Raw genomic sequence first — 17182 nt, 5'->3', positions numbered from 1 at the left:
TGATATTAAAGGCAAAACTGAAATACTTTGGCCACATAATGAGAAGACAGGACACCCTGGAGAAGATGCTGATGCTAGGGAGAGTGGAAGGCAAAAGGAAGAGGGGCCAAGGGCAAGATGGATGGATGATATTCTAGAGGTGACGGACTCGTCCCTGGGGGAGCTGGGGGTGTTGACGACCGACAGGAAGCTCTGGCGTGGGCTGGTCCATGAAGTCACGAAGAGTCGGAAGCGACTAAACGAATAAACAACAACAAGTACTCCTGGGTGTCCTTCTTGTCTGGACTAACTTGCAAGGCTGACAGGAAGGTACATAATAATTATGGGAACTACCTGCCACAACCCCAAAACAAAACGTGGGCCAGGGTGTAAAGACCCAGTTCTTTTCTGGGAGAAGAGGTCTGAGACATCTACTTTCTCTATGACTCTTCCATTGACAAAAGGTGAATGACCCTGAAATTTAATAGCCATGGACCACACAGGGCTGCAGTAGCCTCAGGTGGCCAACAGTAGCAGTGCAGGATCTCACTTTGAAACTTACCTTGAACTGCTTTGTGGCACATTGACCACTTGGCACACTTGTGAGATAAGAGTGCCACTTCTGAAATGGAGCATGGAAAGCTGGGGAGAACCTGTCTCTGCAGTGGGCTGGGGATGGGTTGAGGCTGTCATGAGGCTATCATGCATTAATGTCCTCAACCAATGATTATTGGGACATCTTCAGCTGTGACAAAAATGTATAGATAAACACCCAGAGTCAGTCAGAGTGAACCAGCATAAAAGTTTGTGTACATAAAATATATATTACTGTATTATTAGTTTATGGGGGGGGCTCTTTGGTACATTTGTATACAGATCAAATAAATATTGATCAAACATATTGTGAAAAAATGCCTTTCAACTCTATAAAATGAATAATATATTGGATTTGAGGAATCAATAAGAGCTTCAAGGAAAAAGGCATTTCGTAAGATAGCGGAGTACAGCCCACCGAATAAACAAGTACCGTAAAGTTACTCAAAGTTAAGCCTCAAGGAATTTAGAGGATCCTAATACAGATACCTTACTATAACAATTCACTGAACAGTACAGCATTTTAGAATTGCATACTTAGTCACAACTATTTTGTCATTTGAAATTATCATTTTGTGCTTTATTATAACATTTTATTTCCTAGATACCGGGGAAACTGGGCCGTCCTTTGGCTTGATTTCGCGCTCCAAACTGTTTCTAAAGCAAAGCAGCCCTTATTTCTAGTCACTGGAACATATTAATCAAATCAACAGGAATACTACGACCAACTTTTTACCTTTTAAGCTCTCTGTAAGGAGGAACATAACCCAGGACGAAACATGAACCTCAGGGAACGCGACGGCAACTTACTATTGATCACAGACAAGCGGCAACACAGCAAGAGGAACTATGATGACTCGTTAAGCCGGCGCCTGAAACCTTCATGTGCCTACAACCCGATACGCTAGGTACACTATGCTTGCCCACAACCAAGATGGCAGAAGAACGCGGCTTTCCGGAGTCTTCGCTTTGCCCTTTATCAACATGGCGATTTTCCTTACCCATAAATAAAATGCGAAATCTCCATTTTGGTCTGGGGCACTGAAACGCCGCTCCCGATTCGAGATCATAATCTAAATTATGTTAAAAATCGGGCAATATCTTCCCCTACCGTGACAATAAAAGAGATGAGCTTAGCTCTTCGGAGCAATAAATAATCCTTCACTAAGTGCATTCTTTCACGTAGCCGTTGCCACTGTCAAACGTCCGCTTCCTTGCCCTCATCAAAGATGATTCCATCCTCTTCTCATGCTCACAGTTGCTAAATGGGAGGTTTTAGCAACTTGCTGAGAAAGGCTCGGGCAAAAGCTTCCCAGCCTCGATGGCTGTTTCGTGTGCCTCGGCCGCTGTTTTCTGGTGAGGCGACGGGTCCCTGAGTAAGTTCTTTCCGGACTCCCTTTGCGCCCTTCATCTCAGGATTTATTTTTTGGCGCGCTTGTTCAAGTTTGAGGAAGAAAAGGGAACCGGCGTTACCATGGCTGCAGAGCCGTTCCTCAGCACTTCTCCTACTCCAGCTGACAGGACTCAGGCGGAAAACGAAGAGGGAGACGCCGGGAAAAGGAGCAAGCAGGCAGCCGCCAAAGCCCGCTGGACACTTCTCAGACAGGTACGGAAAGTCAACGGCGCTGTCTCTATTTCACTGATGAGGGGGTAAAGCTGATCTCGAAGGACGCCCCCAACGGCTTTCTTGCGAGGTAATAACTGACCGCAAGGGCTGAACCGACGATTCTGTTGCTATCTGCTGTTTTTATTTATTTATTTATTTCACAAATTTGTAAATTTATATACAAATTATCCATATACCTGCTATGGACGGAGAAAGGAAAATTCAAATTCCAAGTTATTTTTAAAAGCAACAAAAACAATTACAGTATTTAGCAGTATTAATTTATTCAGAATTGTCCATAGTTGCTTATGAAAAAACAATCATTTATCATTTGTCTTGTATAGAAATGTAGATTGGAAGTGTTTGATCAGGAAAAATCCCTCCCCCACTCCTAAAATGGTAGTGGTTAGGGAAACAATTCCCTTAAAAATATTTGCATTAAAATGGTGAATTATTACAACACTCTTTCAGTAGTTTTGCTACCAGATTAATATTTTAACTAAGTAACAAGAAAAATGTGTCATCATTTGTTACCAAAGTGGGGTGGAGTAGAATAATTTAAAACCTGCCTGATACTCCCCTTCTTTCAGGGTTCTCAAGTGGACTGCCATCAATTAGGCCAAACCTTCAAACATCATCTAGTTTGTCCAGCCGGGGAATTCTTAGCCCATCTACTCAGGACTTTTTCCTTCAGTCCAGAAAAAAGAGAAAGTGCTTTGCCTTTGCTTGTGCAATGCCCAGATATTCAAAAGTTAGCAAACCTTGTGCCAAGCCTGAAACATAAGAGGTAGATGTATATCTGTGCAGTGTTGCATATGGATACAGTTTTGATAAGAAATTCTGTTAAACCAATGAAGCCAAATTTATTGATATAAAACAAGTATATTGGGAAAAGGAAATTTCAGGGAAAACAAGGAAAGGCAGCAATTGCATAGAGAGAGTTTTTAATAAAATAAATACTTCAGCCCAGCTAAACTAGTACTTATCTATTTCAATAAGTAAGCTCTTGGGTTTAAGTGCATGCCTACTGGAAAGAGATCATGTGGTCCTCCAGCTTGGATCTTCTTCATTTATTTTCTCTCATTCTACATACTTTATTTATTTATTTATCAAATTTATATGGTCGCCCATCTCACCCAAGGTGACTCTAGGTGGCGTACAATAAAACCAACAATTAAAACATATTATAAAACCACTTAAAACACTTAAATCATTAAATATAAATAAGAACAACTTCTCCCCAGTCTCATAGAGTAAGGGGCAATCAGTGAAAGCCAGCCACTTTGGGAAGACTAATTGTTGCTTTGCCCAGACAAGGACAATACTCTCTTTATGATAATCAGAAATTATCCAGGAGTTAAACCCAATTTATGACATCTGGTGGAATTATAAAAGCAATGTCTGAAGTTTACAAGTTTTGCCTTCATATAAATGGGATTTTCTGAAGAGAGAGTCTTTTGGGAAACAAAAGGTAAATTCCAGTATTTGGGCCTTGAGCATGGAGTCAGGGGAACTGTTGAGCCATGCCAAAACTAGAAGATTGTCGTACTGCTAATTAAAATATCAAAAGATTAATGAATGTTTGAAGATTGAAATGTGAGGGGTTCACTTTGTGAATACATCATTTCCTACATCAGAATTATATCTCAGGCAAAAATATGGGAAGAAGTGAATTATTTTTCTGTCCTTCTCAAAATAGTTGGTCCTTCTGATTGTGAATGAAATAAGATAGAAGTATTTTGGAAAACAAAGGAAGATTATAAGTGGATGTTAAATTAATCTTAATTTAAAAAGAGTGATGAGGCATGACAGTTCCATATGAAATGCATACTGTAGAAGCAACATCTGATAGAACTAACATTGACTGCATTCTCTGACATGCTAAGCATAGTTTAGTACTTATATGGTTACCACACTCACCCAGTTTCCTAAGCTGTCTCCCATTTTTTTCTCACTGGAAAGGTATGTGATATTAATTCTAGTATTACTGTTTTAGTTGTTCCAAATTCTCCTGCTGTTCCTTTGACCTGAGGAATTTTTTTATCCATGGGATCCTGCCTTGTACTTTTTAAAGTTTATTGAAATTGGCTGTCCTAAAATCTAGCATCTTCAGCAAAGGATCGTTACCTTGTCGTGGTGCTGGAGCTTGAGCACCTCAGTGATGCCATGAGCTAAACCGTGAAGGGCCACCCAAGACGGGAAGGTCATGACAGAGAGGTCAGACTAAATGCGATCCCTGGGGAAGGTAATGGCAACCCACCCTAGTATTCTTGCCGTGAAAACTCAATGGATCAGTACAACCAGAGATATGTCGGTATACCATTGGAAGATGAGACTCCCAGGTCGGAAGATGGTCAAAATGCTACTGGGGAGGAACAGAGGATGAGTTCAACTAGCCCCAGGCATGATGACGCAGCTAGCTCAAAGCTGAAAGGACGGCTAGCGGCCGATGGTGCTGGTGGTGAATGGCGAATCCCATGTTCTAAGGATCAACACACCATTGGAACCTGGAATGTAAGATCTATGAGCCAGGGCAAATTGGATGTGGTTATTGGTGAGATGTCAAGATTAAAGATAGACATTTTGGGCATCAGTGAACTGAAATGGACTGGAATGGGCCACTTCACATCAAATGACCACCAGATCTACTACTGTGGACAAGAGGACCACAGAAGAAATGGAGTAGCCTTCATAATTAATAGTCAAGTGGCTAAAGCAGTGCTTGGATACAATCCAAAAAACGATAGAATGATCTCAATTTGAATTCAGGGCGAGCCATCTAACATCACAGTGATCCAAACATACGCCCGAACCACAGATGCTGAAGAAGCTGAAGTAGAGCAGTTTTATGAGGATCTGCAGCACCTACTGGACAACAGGCCTAAAAGAGATGTTATTTTCATCACGGGAGACTGGAATGCTAAGGTGGGCAGTCAAATGACACCTGGAATTACAGGTAAGCATGGCTTGGGAGAACAAAACAAAGCAGGACATAGGCTGATAGAATTTTGCCAAGACAACTCACTCTGCATAACAAACACTCTCTTCCAACAACCTAAGAGACGGCTTTATACATGGACTTCACCAGATGGACAACACCGAAATCAGATTGACTACATCCTTTGCAGCCAAAGCTGGCGGACATCTATACAGTCGGTAAAAACAAGACCTGGAGCTGACTGTAGTTCAGATCACGAACTTCTTATTGCACAATTTAGGATCAGACTCAAGAGATTAGGGAAGACCCACAGATCAGCTAGATATGAGCTCACTAATATTACTAAGGAATATGCAGTGGAGGTGAAGAATAGATTTAAGGGACTGGATTTAGTAGATAGGGTCCCCGAAGAACTCTGGACAGAAGTTCGCAACATTGTTCAGGAGGCAGCAACAAAATACATCCCAAAGAAAGAGAAAACCAAGAAGGCAAAATGGCTGTCTGCTGAGACACTAGAAGTAGCCCAAGAAAGAAGGAAAGCAAAAGGCAGCAGTGATAGGGGGAGATATGCCCAATTAAATGCAAAATTCCAGAGGTTAGCCAGAAGAGATAAGGAATTATTTTTAAACAAGCAATGCACGGAAGTGGAACAAGACAATAGAATAGGAAGAACAAGAGACCTCTTCCAGAAAATTAGAAACATCGGAGGTAAATTCCAGGCCAAAATGGGTATGATCAAAAACAAAGATGGCAAGGACCTAACAGAAGAAGAAGAGATCAAGAAAAGGTGGCAAGAATATACGGAAGACCTGTATAGGAAGGATAACAATATCGGGGATAGCTTTGACGGTGTGGTCAGTGAGCTAGAGCCAGACATCCTGAAGAGTGAGGTTGAATGGGCCTTAAGAAGCATTGCTAATAACAAGGCAGCAGGAGACGACGGCAGATGATGCTGTCAAGGTAATGCATGCTATATGCCAGCAAATTTGGAAAACACAAGAATGGCCATCAGACTGGAAAAAATCAACTTATATCCCCATATCAAAAAAGGGGAACACTAAAGAGTGTTCAAACTATCGAACAGTGGCACTCATTTCACATGCCAGTAAGGTAATGCTCAAGATCCTGCAAGGTAGACTTCAGCAATTCATGGAGTGAGAATTGCCAGATGCACAAGCTGGGTTTAGAAAAGGCAGAGGAACTAGGGACCAAATTGCCAATATCTGCTGGATAATGGAAAAAGCCAGGGAGTTTCAGAAAAACATCTATTTCTGTTTTATTGACTATTCTAAAGCCTTTGACGGTGTGGACCATAACAAATTGTGACAAGTTCTTAGTGGTATGGGGATACCAAGTCATCTTGTCTGCCTCCTGAAGAAAGTGCAAAAGCTGGTTTGCAGCTAAACCTCAAAAAAACCAAGATTATGGCAACCAGCTTGATTGATAACTGGCAAATAGAGGGAGAAAATGTAGAAGCAGTGAAAGACTTTGTATTCCTAGGTGCAAAGATTACTGCAGATGCTGACTGCAGTCAGGAAATCAGAAGATGCTTAATCCTTGGGAGAAGAGCAATGACAAATCTCGATAAAATAGTTAAGAGCAGAGAGATCACACTGACAACAAAGGCCCGCATAGTTAAAGCAATGGTGTTCCCTGTAGTAACATATGGCTGCGAGAGCTGGACCATAAGGAAAGCTGAGCGAAGGAAGATCGATGCTTTTGAACTGTGGTGTTGGAGGAAAATTCTGAGAGTGCCTTGGACTGCAAGAAGATCAAACCAGTCCATCCTCCAGGAAATAAAACCAGACTGCTCACTTGAGGGAATGATATTAAAGGCAAAACTGAAATACTTTGGCCACATAATGAGAAGACAGGACACCCTGGAGAAGATGCCGATGCTAGGGAGAGTGGAGGGCAAAAGGAAGAGGGGCCGACCAAGGGCAAGGTAGATGGATGATATTCTAGAGGTGACGGACTCGTCCCTGGGGGAGCTGGGGGTGTTGACGACTGACAGGATGCTCTGGCGTGGGCTGGTCCATGAAGTCACGAAGAGTCGGAAGCGACTAAACGAATAAACAACAAAATCTAGCATGCAAGAACAACTGTACTGCAGTTTTTATTTCTCTAGTATCTTGAAACTCAGAATGGTGTGGTCACTTTCCCCAATTTGCCACTCCTTTAACTTATTCAACTAGCTCTTTCCTGTTGCTTAGGATTGCATCTAGCAAAACCAATCCCCCTGTCTCTTCTTTCACCTTCTGGAAAAAGAAATGATCAGCATGATTACTAAGAAATTTTGGGGACTCTGCAGTCTAGGCTGAGTTGGTTTCCCTGCAGATGTCCAAGTAGTAAAGTCTTCCTTTTTTTTATCATGTCTCTGTTCCCTGAAAGTTTTAAATATCGGTCCAGGAGGGCATTATTCATATATTCTGCCTGGCTGAGTGATCAATAGCACCCTTCACAATAATATTTTTGTTGTTTTCCCTTCCTTGTATTCCTACCCAAATGCTCTTGACTGGCCCTTGTATTGACATTCCTAGATCTTAATATAGTGCACATTTCTTTTGCATATAGTGTCACCTTCTCCTCTCCTTTTGTCTGACCTATAATTTTTGAGTAAGGTACTCTTTAGTCCTTACATTCCACATATGAGTTTCATCCCACCATAGTCTAGTTCAGTGATGGCGAACCTATGACATGTGTGTCAAAGGTGACATGCCACAACATTTTGGGCGACACGCCAGCATTCACCAACACCTGACAACTATTCTCCTATTTGTTACCAAAGAAATGGAAAAAAAAGGCACTGCAACCCCTGCCACCTATTCCCCCCCCCATCTGTGCCCTTTTGGCCACCCAAAATTGGACTGTATTTTTAAAAAATAAATGAATATGTAAAGAATTGTTTCTCTTTTGTTCGTGTGTGTGTGCGTGTGTGTGACATGCCAGCAAAGTCAAGTTAGGCATTTTCCAAATTTTTGACATGCCAAGCCCAAAAGATCCGCCATCACTGATCTAGTTATATCTACTAAATCTTATTTGCCTTCCTGCGTTAGGATTACTAATCCTTCCTGTTTTCTCAGTGAATCTTTGCAACACTGACCTGATCTATTTAAGTAATTAGAAAAGCACTGTAAATGGGTGATTGAGTGAGGTGGCTCCATTATTTGTAACATCCCTCTGTCTATTATTCTGTTTTACTTGGGTTTTATATATTTCTTATACTTTTTAATTTATTTATTGATTTTTTTTAACCCTGTTGTACACCACCTAGAGTAGCTTGGAAAAGTGAGATGGGTGGCTAATAAATTGAGTAAATAAATAAATATTCTTGTGGTAAATATTCAAGTGCAGGAGGCATTTTCTCTTTGCCTTAGATATTTGGTTTGCAATAAATGACCCCTCAGGGTCTAGCCAATGGTCTTCAAGATAGCAATTGAAGGTAAGCTAGAAGACAATCCTTTATATATGTTTCCAAGAGACCATAAAGGGCATCATCTAACAAAAGACGCATCACATTGTGCCTCAAAAGCAATAGAAAAAGATACAGATGCTGGAAAATCCAGTTATTCCCAATTTATCAAATATAGTTTATCACATTTCCAAGCTAAATTTACCTGATATTTTTTATTACAGTATGGTTTCAAGTTTATTAAAATGTGGACAATGGTTATGTTCTTGCAGCTTCCTCAGTTTCGGATATTTCAATGTGGATAATTTCTTTTACATACTAAAATTCTGATGATTATGTTTTTTAATTAAAGGTTTTGAAGCAAAAGCCCTTGGAGAATGCCCATCTTCAGCAAATATCAGTACGGAGATTTGCTTCATTTGGTCTCTTCTCAATAACAGAAGACAGTAAAGTGACAGAAGATGACTCAAGGTCCTGGGTTCAGTACAAAAGCATCTATTATCCTGACTATATTATATCATTAAGGTAAATATTCCAGTTCTGTAAGTACTTTCTGTGCCTGCATGTTATTTTTTATTTTCCTTTTTAGTTTTTATTCTGAATGAAGAAATTGAGTTATTTCAACCAGGGCTGAAATCAAAACTATATCATGAGTTAAAATTTTAAGTTGAATTGGCTTTGTTTAATTTCATATATACTGTCTAATCCTAGGGTAAACTTTCTGTTGCCCTCTAGATATTTGGAAGTATAACTCTCATAATCCTTTACCATTGGCTATGGTGTCCAGAACTCATGAGAACTGAAGTCCAAAACGTCTGGGGGATTCCCATTCCTACCTTGGTTTAATCATCTTTCCATTAGATGGATTCTCATACATGAACAAAATATCATATAAGATCATCTTACTTTCTTTGTCTCACTCATAAGAATGGTGCTTATGTAGGAAGGAATTCTGAAGAAAAATTGCATGAAGACTTTATAAGACAGTATTTTGCCAATTAAGTATTTATTGAGGAGCGCATTTGTTCCACAGGAAGTGTTTATTTGCTTAATGTTATATGATTCCCACTGTATCTGCCTACTTTTTCTTTGTAAACTTCTTGTAATATTTGGTCTTTTAAATAATGTCACAGTATTGGTTTTAACTGTTGATAACTTCCTTAGTGTTGTATAGTCACCAGAACAGCATGATAAACATACAAATCTGTATTTCAAAATAAAAAAATAAAAGTGGTTTTATATAGTGAGTTGGAACAGAAAAGTTGTAGAAGAAGAAAGCAAATCTTTTTTTCCTAAGATAAAGCAACTATTAGATATTCATTACAGTATTATGAATATAAATGCAGTTAGGTCCAAAGGAGTGGTCTAGGAGTAATTTTGACGGAGTCCTATCTTCACGTTCAGGTTGGCCTCAAACACTTCGTTTTGCAGCAAAGCAGGCAAGCTCAGGGAAAGTGCTTTATCTCCTAATGATACCGTACTTTGCATCCTACAGTCTCTCTGATGTGGTGTAGCCTTCTCCTACAAACTGGTTAATTTCTGCTCTTGATGCCTTGCTGTGACAAAAGTGCCTAAGAAAGCAGAGCTCAGTATTAATGATTTTTTTTAAAAAGCTGGTAGGTATAGGAATAACTTTTCTGTATGTTGCTTTACTGAAATAAATCTATCACATACTTTACAAGCATTAAACAATCTGCTTTTAATCATACCAGTTTTCTGCCTTTATTTGTAATTCTGCGTGTAAGTATTATGTGGATTGTAATGTGCTCCCTGATCTTAGTTTCCAGTGTTTTTATATTCCTGTATTTCCCCCAATTCTTGTTTTCTCTCACTGTATAGTGGCCATCATAAATGTCCAGATACTTTTGCTGATTAAATAGATAGATGCTTTCTATATGGAACATTTCAGCATGCTGCTGTGGATTCCCACAGAAATCTTTGCTGCTAGAATCACTAATATGGAGCAACTTTTAAAATCCTGCAGAAATTGTTACAAGATTTTGAAAGCCTTGACAAAGAATATCAGAATTAGATTTATAGTTTTATTTCTATCCTTTATTTGATTTTATAAATTTCTGAAGCTTGTATTTTATAGCAAGAAAGCAGTAGTTTTACTATCCTGAAGATTATATTTTTTCCCTTAAAGCTCTTTATTAGGTCCACTATGGATGTTAAGTTTAATATTTCCTTTCTAGAAAAGTATATTCTGGAAAATCTGGCTTGCTTAATTTACACACTAAGAATTATTGATTTTCATGAATATTTAGTGGCATTTGATATAGATGTATTATAATAATTACTAATTAGATTAATTATTATTCTGTGCATTTAATTAGTGATAGGCAATTTAAATTAAAATTATTTCATATATACTTTGAGTGTAATGATTGCCTATTCCAATAAAAGGAGTCTCATCAGTAATTACTAGAGAAAACTAATTTATTGAATGAATAGTATGCAAAGTACGAAGAAAGCTGAGAATGAGCAAAAGCGCGCCAAATACAAACTAAATACCCTCGCTTCAAACCCAATCCCGCCCCTCGCCCCACCATAGCAACCACCCCCTCCCAGGTGTTGGCAACCGTCACACATCGGCCTGGGAAAGTAACCTTGAAGACATGTCATAACCCAAACATACATTCCTGCAGAACAGCAAGGAGATTACAGCCTGGCACGGCTGAAATTCCCCTCCCCGCAAATGACAGACACGGAACAGGAGAGTGACATGTGAAACGTTACGATGTATTCAAACCATTGGAACGATGAACATGACATTGAGGTTACACTCCAAAGAATGTGCTTGCTTTTTAATAACTTTTTTCTTTTTTATACTTGAGAGAACTGGAAGTTCTAAGAACAGTGTTATTGCACATAGATTTTCTTGCTAAACATAACTAGATATCCTTGTAATATTAAAGGATTCTGAAGGTAAAGTTTCTCAGTGCATTGCTTGAATCAACTTTTGGATCAAATTCTGTAGGATTTATCAGGGCCTGAATCTATATCAGCCAAGTACCATCCATATGTGTGAATTTCAGCTTTAGAATTCTCAGTGATAACTCTGCTGGCTGGGAAATTCTGGGAGCTGAAGTGCAGACACCTGCAGGGTGCCCAGGTTGGGGAAGACTGCTTTATATGTCCAAACCTCTCACAAAACCATGAAAAAGAGATACAGTATAACTTTCAAGGAATCTGATTCATTAGAATATGACAAAAAGTCCTGAAAATGGAAATTATAAAAGTAATAACTGTAAGAATGAAGATTCGGTAAAGGTAGGTTTTAGTGAAGCCCTCCTATGCTGGATCTAAAGAGCCTGAGAACAAACAAGACTGTTATTGAAACATGGTACGGGTGTCCTCAATACCCAAGGCTAAGAAATGGATGCATAAGCGTCTGTTACCACATAAGAGCAAGAGCAAGAATTTATACACTGGAGCTATGCATAAATATGACTAGATTCTAGATTCTGCCATAGTTGATCTTTACTGTTTATCTTCATTTCATCTGCAGTCAAGGCAACTTATCAGTGTGAGCTCCATCCTTGAATCTTCTGCTACTAAGCCCCCAAGTGAGTGAGTGGGTTCCTAGAGAAAGATTTATAGCTGTTCCCAGGAAGAAACTCTGACATCTGTAGCTTTTAGATTCCTGTTTTGTTTTTAATGTTTACAAAACTCTTAAGGATTGTAAAAAGGTTCTTTTGCCTATATTACTTCAAAATTTTAATATTGTTAATATAAGACAAACATTATGGATGGAATGTTACAAGGTTACAAAATAATGTTATAAGATACGTAATGGATTCCTTCCTTAAGCTGTTAATAAGCTAAATGTGGCATAGGATAGACAAAGGGTAGCATGGGATTGGAAGGAGATATGGTAGTAGTAAGTAGAGGAAAAATAGCTATTTCCTAGCATATGCTTAGATGATGAGAACAAAGTGGTTGTGCTAAAGGCTTCACAGTATATGGATGTTGAATGAATAGTTGTTTTTATTTTCCTTCTCTCTCTACCTTTTAAGGAATATTGTTTTTAGAATACTGTTTTAATTTATTGTTTTATTATTGTATTTTCAGTTTTTAAAAATGTAAACTATTTTGAAATGAGATTGTATTGGAAGTGATATATACGTAAATGAAATAAATGGAGGTGTTATGAGCACTGATGGTGAGCAGGAGGGGGCCCCTATCCAGGGGGGAAAACTCATGCGTAGTAGTGAGGAGTTGAGCAGTCATTCAAAGAGACACAGAACAGACCCACCTTGACTTTTGGGGTTTATCTGTCTGGGTTTTCTCACGCTCCTTCAGTTTGTTAGGATTTTCTGTCTAACGTAGCAGTAATAAAACACTAGAGACTTATTCCTCATCTCAGCGTGGTTCCTGACTGTTAGAACAGGAGGGTTCCTAATAAGATAAGTGAAGGAGTTGAAGGAATGTAAGTTAGCAGTTCAATAACTTCAGTTACAGTAACTACCTGGGAACCATTAATGTTAGGTACTAAAAAGCAAGTTCATTCATGATAATGGTCAGGCTGAAATAACATTTTTGTTATAATTCTAAAGCCCTTTGTTTAAATTAAAAGCGATATTGGATAGGGAGAGTATGGTCTCATTTACCGCCCCCCCCGTTCTGTTCATTCAGCATGCATATGGATTTACCCAACCAGTAAAGCAAACTTCATTGAAGATGTTGACTATAATGACATATTACATTGCTGCTGATTAATTGTAATGATAATGTAACCAATCGAATGAAAGTAATAATTTACATAAGTTTGTAAAGAGGGCTTGTAACCCTACCTCTCTTTAGGCCTTTGCTTCCTGGACTCCAGTATCAAACCTATCAATAAATCAATTTGCACTTCACTGTAAATGTTTCCTGATAACTGGTTTAAACATACCTTTCAAAGGAAATTTTCTCCATCAGTTGTTGTCAAAAATGCAACTATACATACCACCAATCCCTGTCCCAAGTTGTTTCAAGCTAGGGATTGGGGATTGACCAGTATTCAATACACCTACCAGCTCCCCAGAATCACTTTCCAAGCCTTACTCAGATTATCCAAGTGGCCAACTGGAAGATCTCTCTGATCTAAACCCCTCTTTGTGGGTGACCTCTTCCCATAATGTAGGTCTCTTGCAAAAAATAACTCCACTAAAAAATACAGGTCTCTTCCTCAGGAAAAGTCCATTCTGATTCACAATACCACATTTCTCTTGAGGTAAAGCAGGGGATGGCACCTCTGATAACTTCCTACCACACCCATATTGATACATATCTCATCACCTACAAATACCCTAGTTTTTCCATTTCTAAGCCCAGAAGGGTAAACAAAAAAAAAGGAAGCCTTTATATAATTTTGTTTAGGATTTGAGAACCCTAAACCATTGTGAAACTCTTCTTCATCCAATTGCTCCAAATCTTAATGCAATGTTGGCTTCTATTCCTTTGGATGCTACTTAGTTTACTGTTGTAGATCTCCGTTCTGCCTTTTTCATTGTACCTTTACATCCAGATACCCAATATCTGTTTTCCTTTACATGTCAGGGATACTATACTTGAACAGATTTTCCCCAGGGACTTTGTGAATCTCCAATGCGGTTTAGAATGGTGTTGAGGGAAATCTTGTCTGATCTAACCCTTCTTAAAAGGGTAAAATTAATATAATAGAAGATGATTTACTGCCCCATTCTCTCTTCCCTCTTTGTATGAATTCATCCAAAGGAATCATATGGGTAGGAAATACTTCTAACTGTGAATATGTTTATTTTTATTTGTTTATTTATTAAATTTATATTACCATCCATCTCCCCCGATGGGGGACTCTGGGTGGTTTACAATAAAAACAATAATAAAAACATCTAAACTTCAATCACACTTTAAAAACATAAGTAAGATAAAAATATAAATATAAATATGTTTATATTTATGTTATGTTATGTTATGTTATGTTCTCAGACATAATCATTCACAAGAAGGGTGAGAGGTTGTTATACCTTGGTAGAGAGGAGGATTTGCTAAAATAATCCACAAGGTTTATTTTTTCAATTCTACACAAATAACATCTTATGTGTTTGTGACAAAGGGAGTCCTGTTATTCCCCTCCTTTGTCAAACTCCTCATGTTCCCTCCAGTTGTCTTAGACTAACTTCATAAGAAATTTAAGCAGTATTGGAGAAGGACTAATTATGAAGTAATAGTACCCCCACCTTCTCCAATAACTAAGCAAAGATCTCTTAAACTTCTTCTTCCTTGTATTCTGGCTTGGCAGCTTAAAAGCATATGGCGCTTACAGATTTTTTGACACTACAGATAAAAACACCCTATTTTATATTTGTGGAAACTGGGCTTACAAAACCTTACCTTCAGGACAGATAAGAACATGTGGACTTAGATTATGGTATCCCAATGTCTTACTTCAGATCAAGTTTTTAATTTGGATAGTTTTGCCAATAGAACCCGGAGAACAATAAAAATGAGAACATTGGGTTTCCATAAATTTTTAAGACTCTAACACCCCAGGTTGGCTATGGTAGAAATTGAAAAGAAGTATCAGCAAAGTTGGAACTTGTTTTTAATACAATCTTGGACTTTATAGAGACTCTGCAGGGTGAAATAACTTCCTTATCAAAGGTAGTCCTGCAGAATAGAATAGCCTTTGATTTAGTAACTGCAGCCCAAGGGGGAGTTTGTGCCTTATTACAAGAGAAATGTTTTTATGTGGACAAAGGTGGGAAAATTGAGCAAAATGGCCAAGTTTTAAAGGATGCAATAAAGATTTTTTCATGCAGCTTCTGATGCAACCCAATACAGTTTTTGGACTTTTTCATGGTTAACATCACTGTTTCCAATACTGGGTGCTTTGGGAAAAACAGTTTTAAATAATAATAATAATAATAATAATAATAATAATAATAATAATAATAAGTTGCAATTTTATTATCTCCTTTAATTTTAATAATTGTGGGCTTTATTTGTGGTGCATATTTAATTAAGTTACATTGCTTGAAATGTAAAACGAATTCTTCAGAAGAGAGTTTTGGGGTTGGGCTATATATACAATTAACTGAGGTAAGAAGAAATAGAATTACAACACTCAAATGGAGATAATAATGATAATAATGAAGTATAAAAAAATAATAAAGGTGGGATAAAAAAATCTAAAAAAAATCTAAGATAAGTGAAAGTGTTAACCATAGGAATGTAAGGTAGCTGCTTCAATTACAGTAGGTGCCTGAAAACAATTAACATTAGGTACTGGAAAGCAAGGTTATTTTTGATAATGGTTTGGCTGAAATAACAATTTAGTTACTATTCTAAAGCCCTTTGTTTAAATTAAAAGCTGTATTATGTTCTGGAAGTGTGATCTCATTTAATCACCCCTTTCTGTTCATTTAATAAGCATATGGATTTACCCAATCAGTAAAGTTAATCTCATCAATTATATTGACTTATAATGACACATTGCACTGCCATAAGTTGAGATGGAGCCAATCAAGTGGCTGATTTGGTTGCGTTTGTACCTGCTGCAGGTGGGTGGGGGTTGATGGGTTTTTTCTATTGTGGATTTTAATTTTGTAAACCACCTGGAGTCACTGTGTATGAGCTGGGCGGCCATATATATTTATTAAATAAAAATATAAATTAAAATAATATTAATTAATTGTAATTGTAACTAATCAAATGAAAGTAATTATTTGTATAAGTCTATAAAGAGGGCTTGTAACCCCACCCCTCTTTATGTCTTTGCTTCCTGGCCTCTGATACCAAATTTATTAATAAAGCAATTTGTGCTTCAATGTAATTGTGTTTTTCTCCTTCACTTGTACGGTCAGAAATTGGTGGACCAGGCACCAGCAGTCCTGAGGTTAGACAGAACTGTGATGTAAATACTGAACAAGTATCTCCCATTCTCAAAGTTGGGAAGAGAATGGTCAAATGTATGTTGATTCAAAAAGGCAGAAGGAAAAAGCATAGAATTTAAACGCTGGAGCAGATATAAGTCTATGTCTGGATTGCCACATTCTGTAATAGGAAAATTTTCTGCATACAGTGTATGTAGCTTCTATCTTGTCTAGAAGATAGCAACTTTGGTGAATACCTGCTGTAAGCAAGTTCCTGCATACAGGCTTAAGTGCCCAGAGTTGAAATGTATCGTCATGCCTGGTATGAAGTCTGACAGAATGTCTTTCAGTCATATTTCTAACATTATGGGTGGAGAGACAGTGCATTGACATCATGGTTAAAAAAAGTCTACAGATCCTCTTGAGACATGCTAACAGTTGAACAAATCACCAATGCCTTCCTCCAATATTAGACCCAACTTGTGACACAGATGGAGCATTTAGCCAAACGGATGAACCAGCTACACCTCCCTCTGGGACAGTATGTACCAAAACAATTAGCTCCTGTACTGCTCTTGGCCCAAGATTTGGCAGCCATTGCTAGAGCAGCTAAAGCAGCCACAGCTCTCTGATGCCCAATACCCACTTCCTTGCCTCACAAATAGGCGAGGAATCCTAGAAAAAGTTTTGCCTTCTTTACTCAGTGCAATCCATCCATCCATCCATCCATCCATCACACCTAAGGTTTTCCCACTAATCAATCTTCAATAGGATTTATAATTGACATAACGACAGGGAAATAGAAAGTGGCC

The 17182-nt window shown here is 38.3% G+C and overlaps 1 protein-coding gene across 1 annotated transcript in view; it reads left to right on the top strand.

The window, feature by feature from the left end:
* The first annotated feature begins 1675 nt into the window (after nucleotides 1-1675).
* The window catches only part of CAMKMT (calmodulin-lysine N-methyltransferase), a 276327-nt gene continuing 260820 nt past the window's right edge, over nucleotides 1676-17182 (top strand). The window contains exons 1-2 of the mRNA XM_063318079.1: nucleotides 1676-2179; nucleotides 8882-9054. Coding sequence (XP_063174149.1) covers nucleotides 2048-2179; nucleotides 8882-9054 — 305 coding nt within the window. The 5' untranslated portion in view covers nucleotides 1676-2047. The remainder of the gene's footprint in view (nucleotides 2180-8881; nucleotides 9055-17182) is intronic.

This window comes from Candoia aspera, chromosome 1 (genome assembly GCF_035149785.1).
Source record: "Candoia aspera isolate rCanAsp1 chromosome 1, rCanAsp1.hap2, whole genome shotgun sequence".
In the NCBI taxonomy this organism is placed as follows: domain Eukaryota; kingdom Metazoa; phylum Chordata; class Lepidosauria; order Squamata; family Boidae; genus Candoia; species Candoia aspera.
The sequence above is the reverse complement of the archived record's forward strand: the minus strand, read 5'-3'. Positions and strand labels throughout refer to the sequence as shown.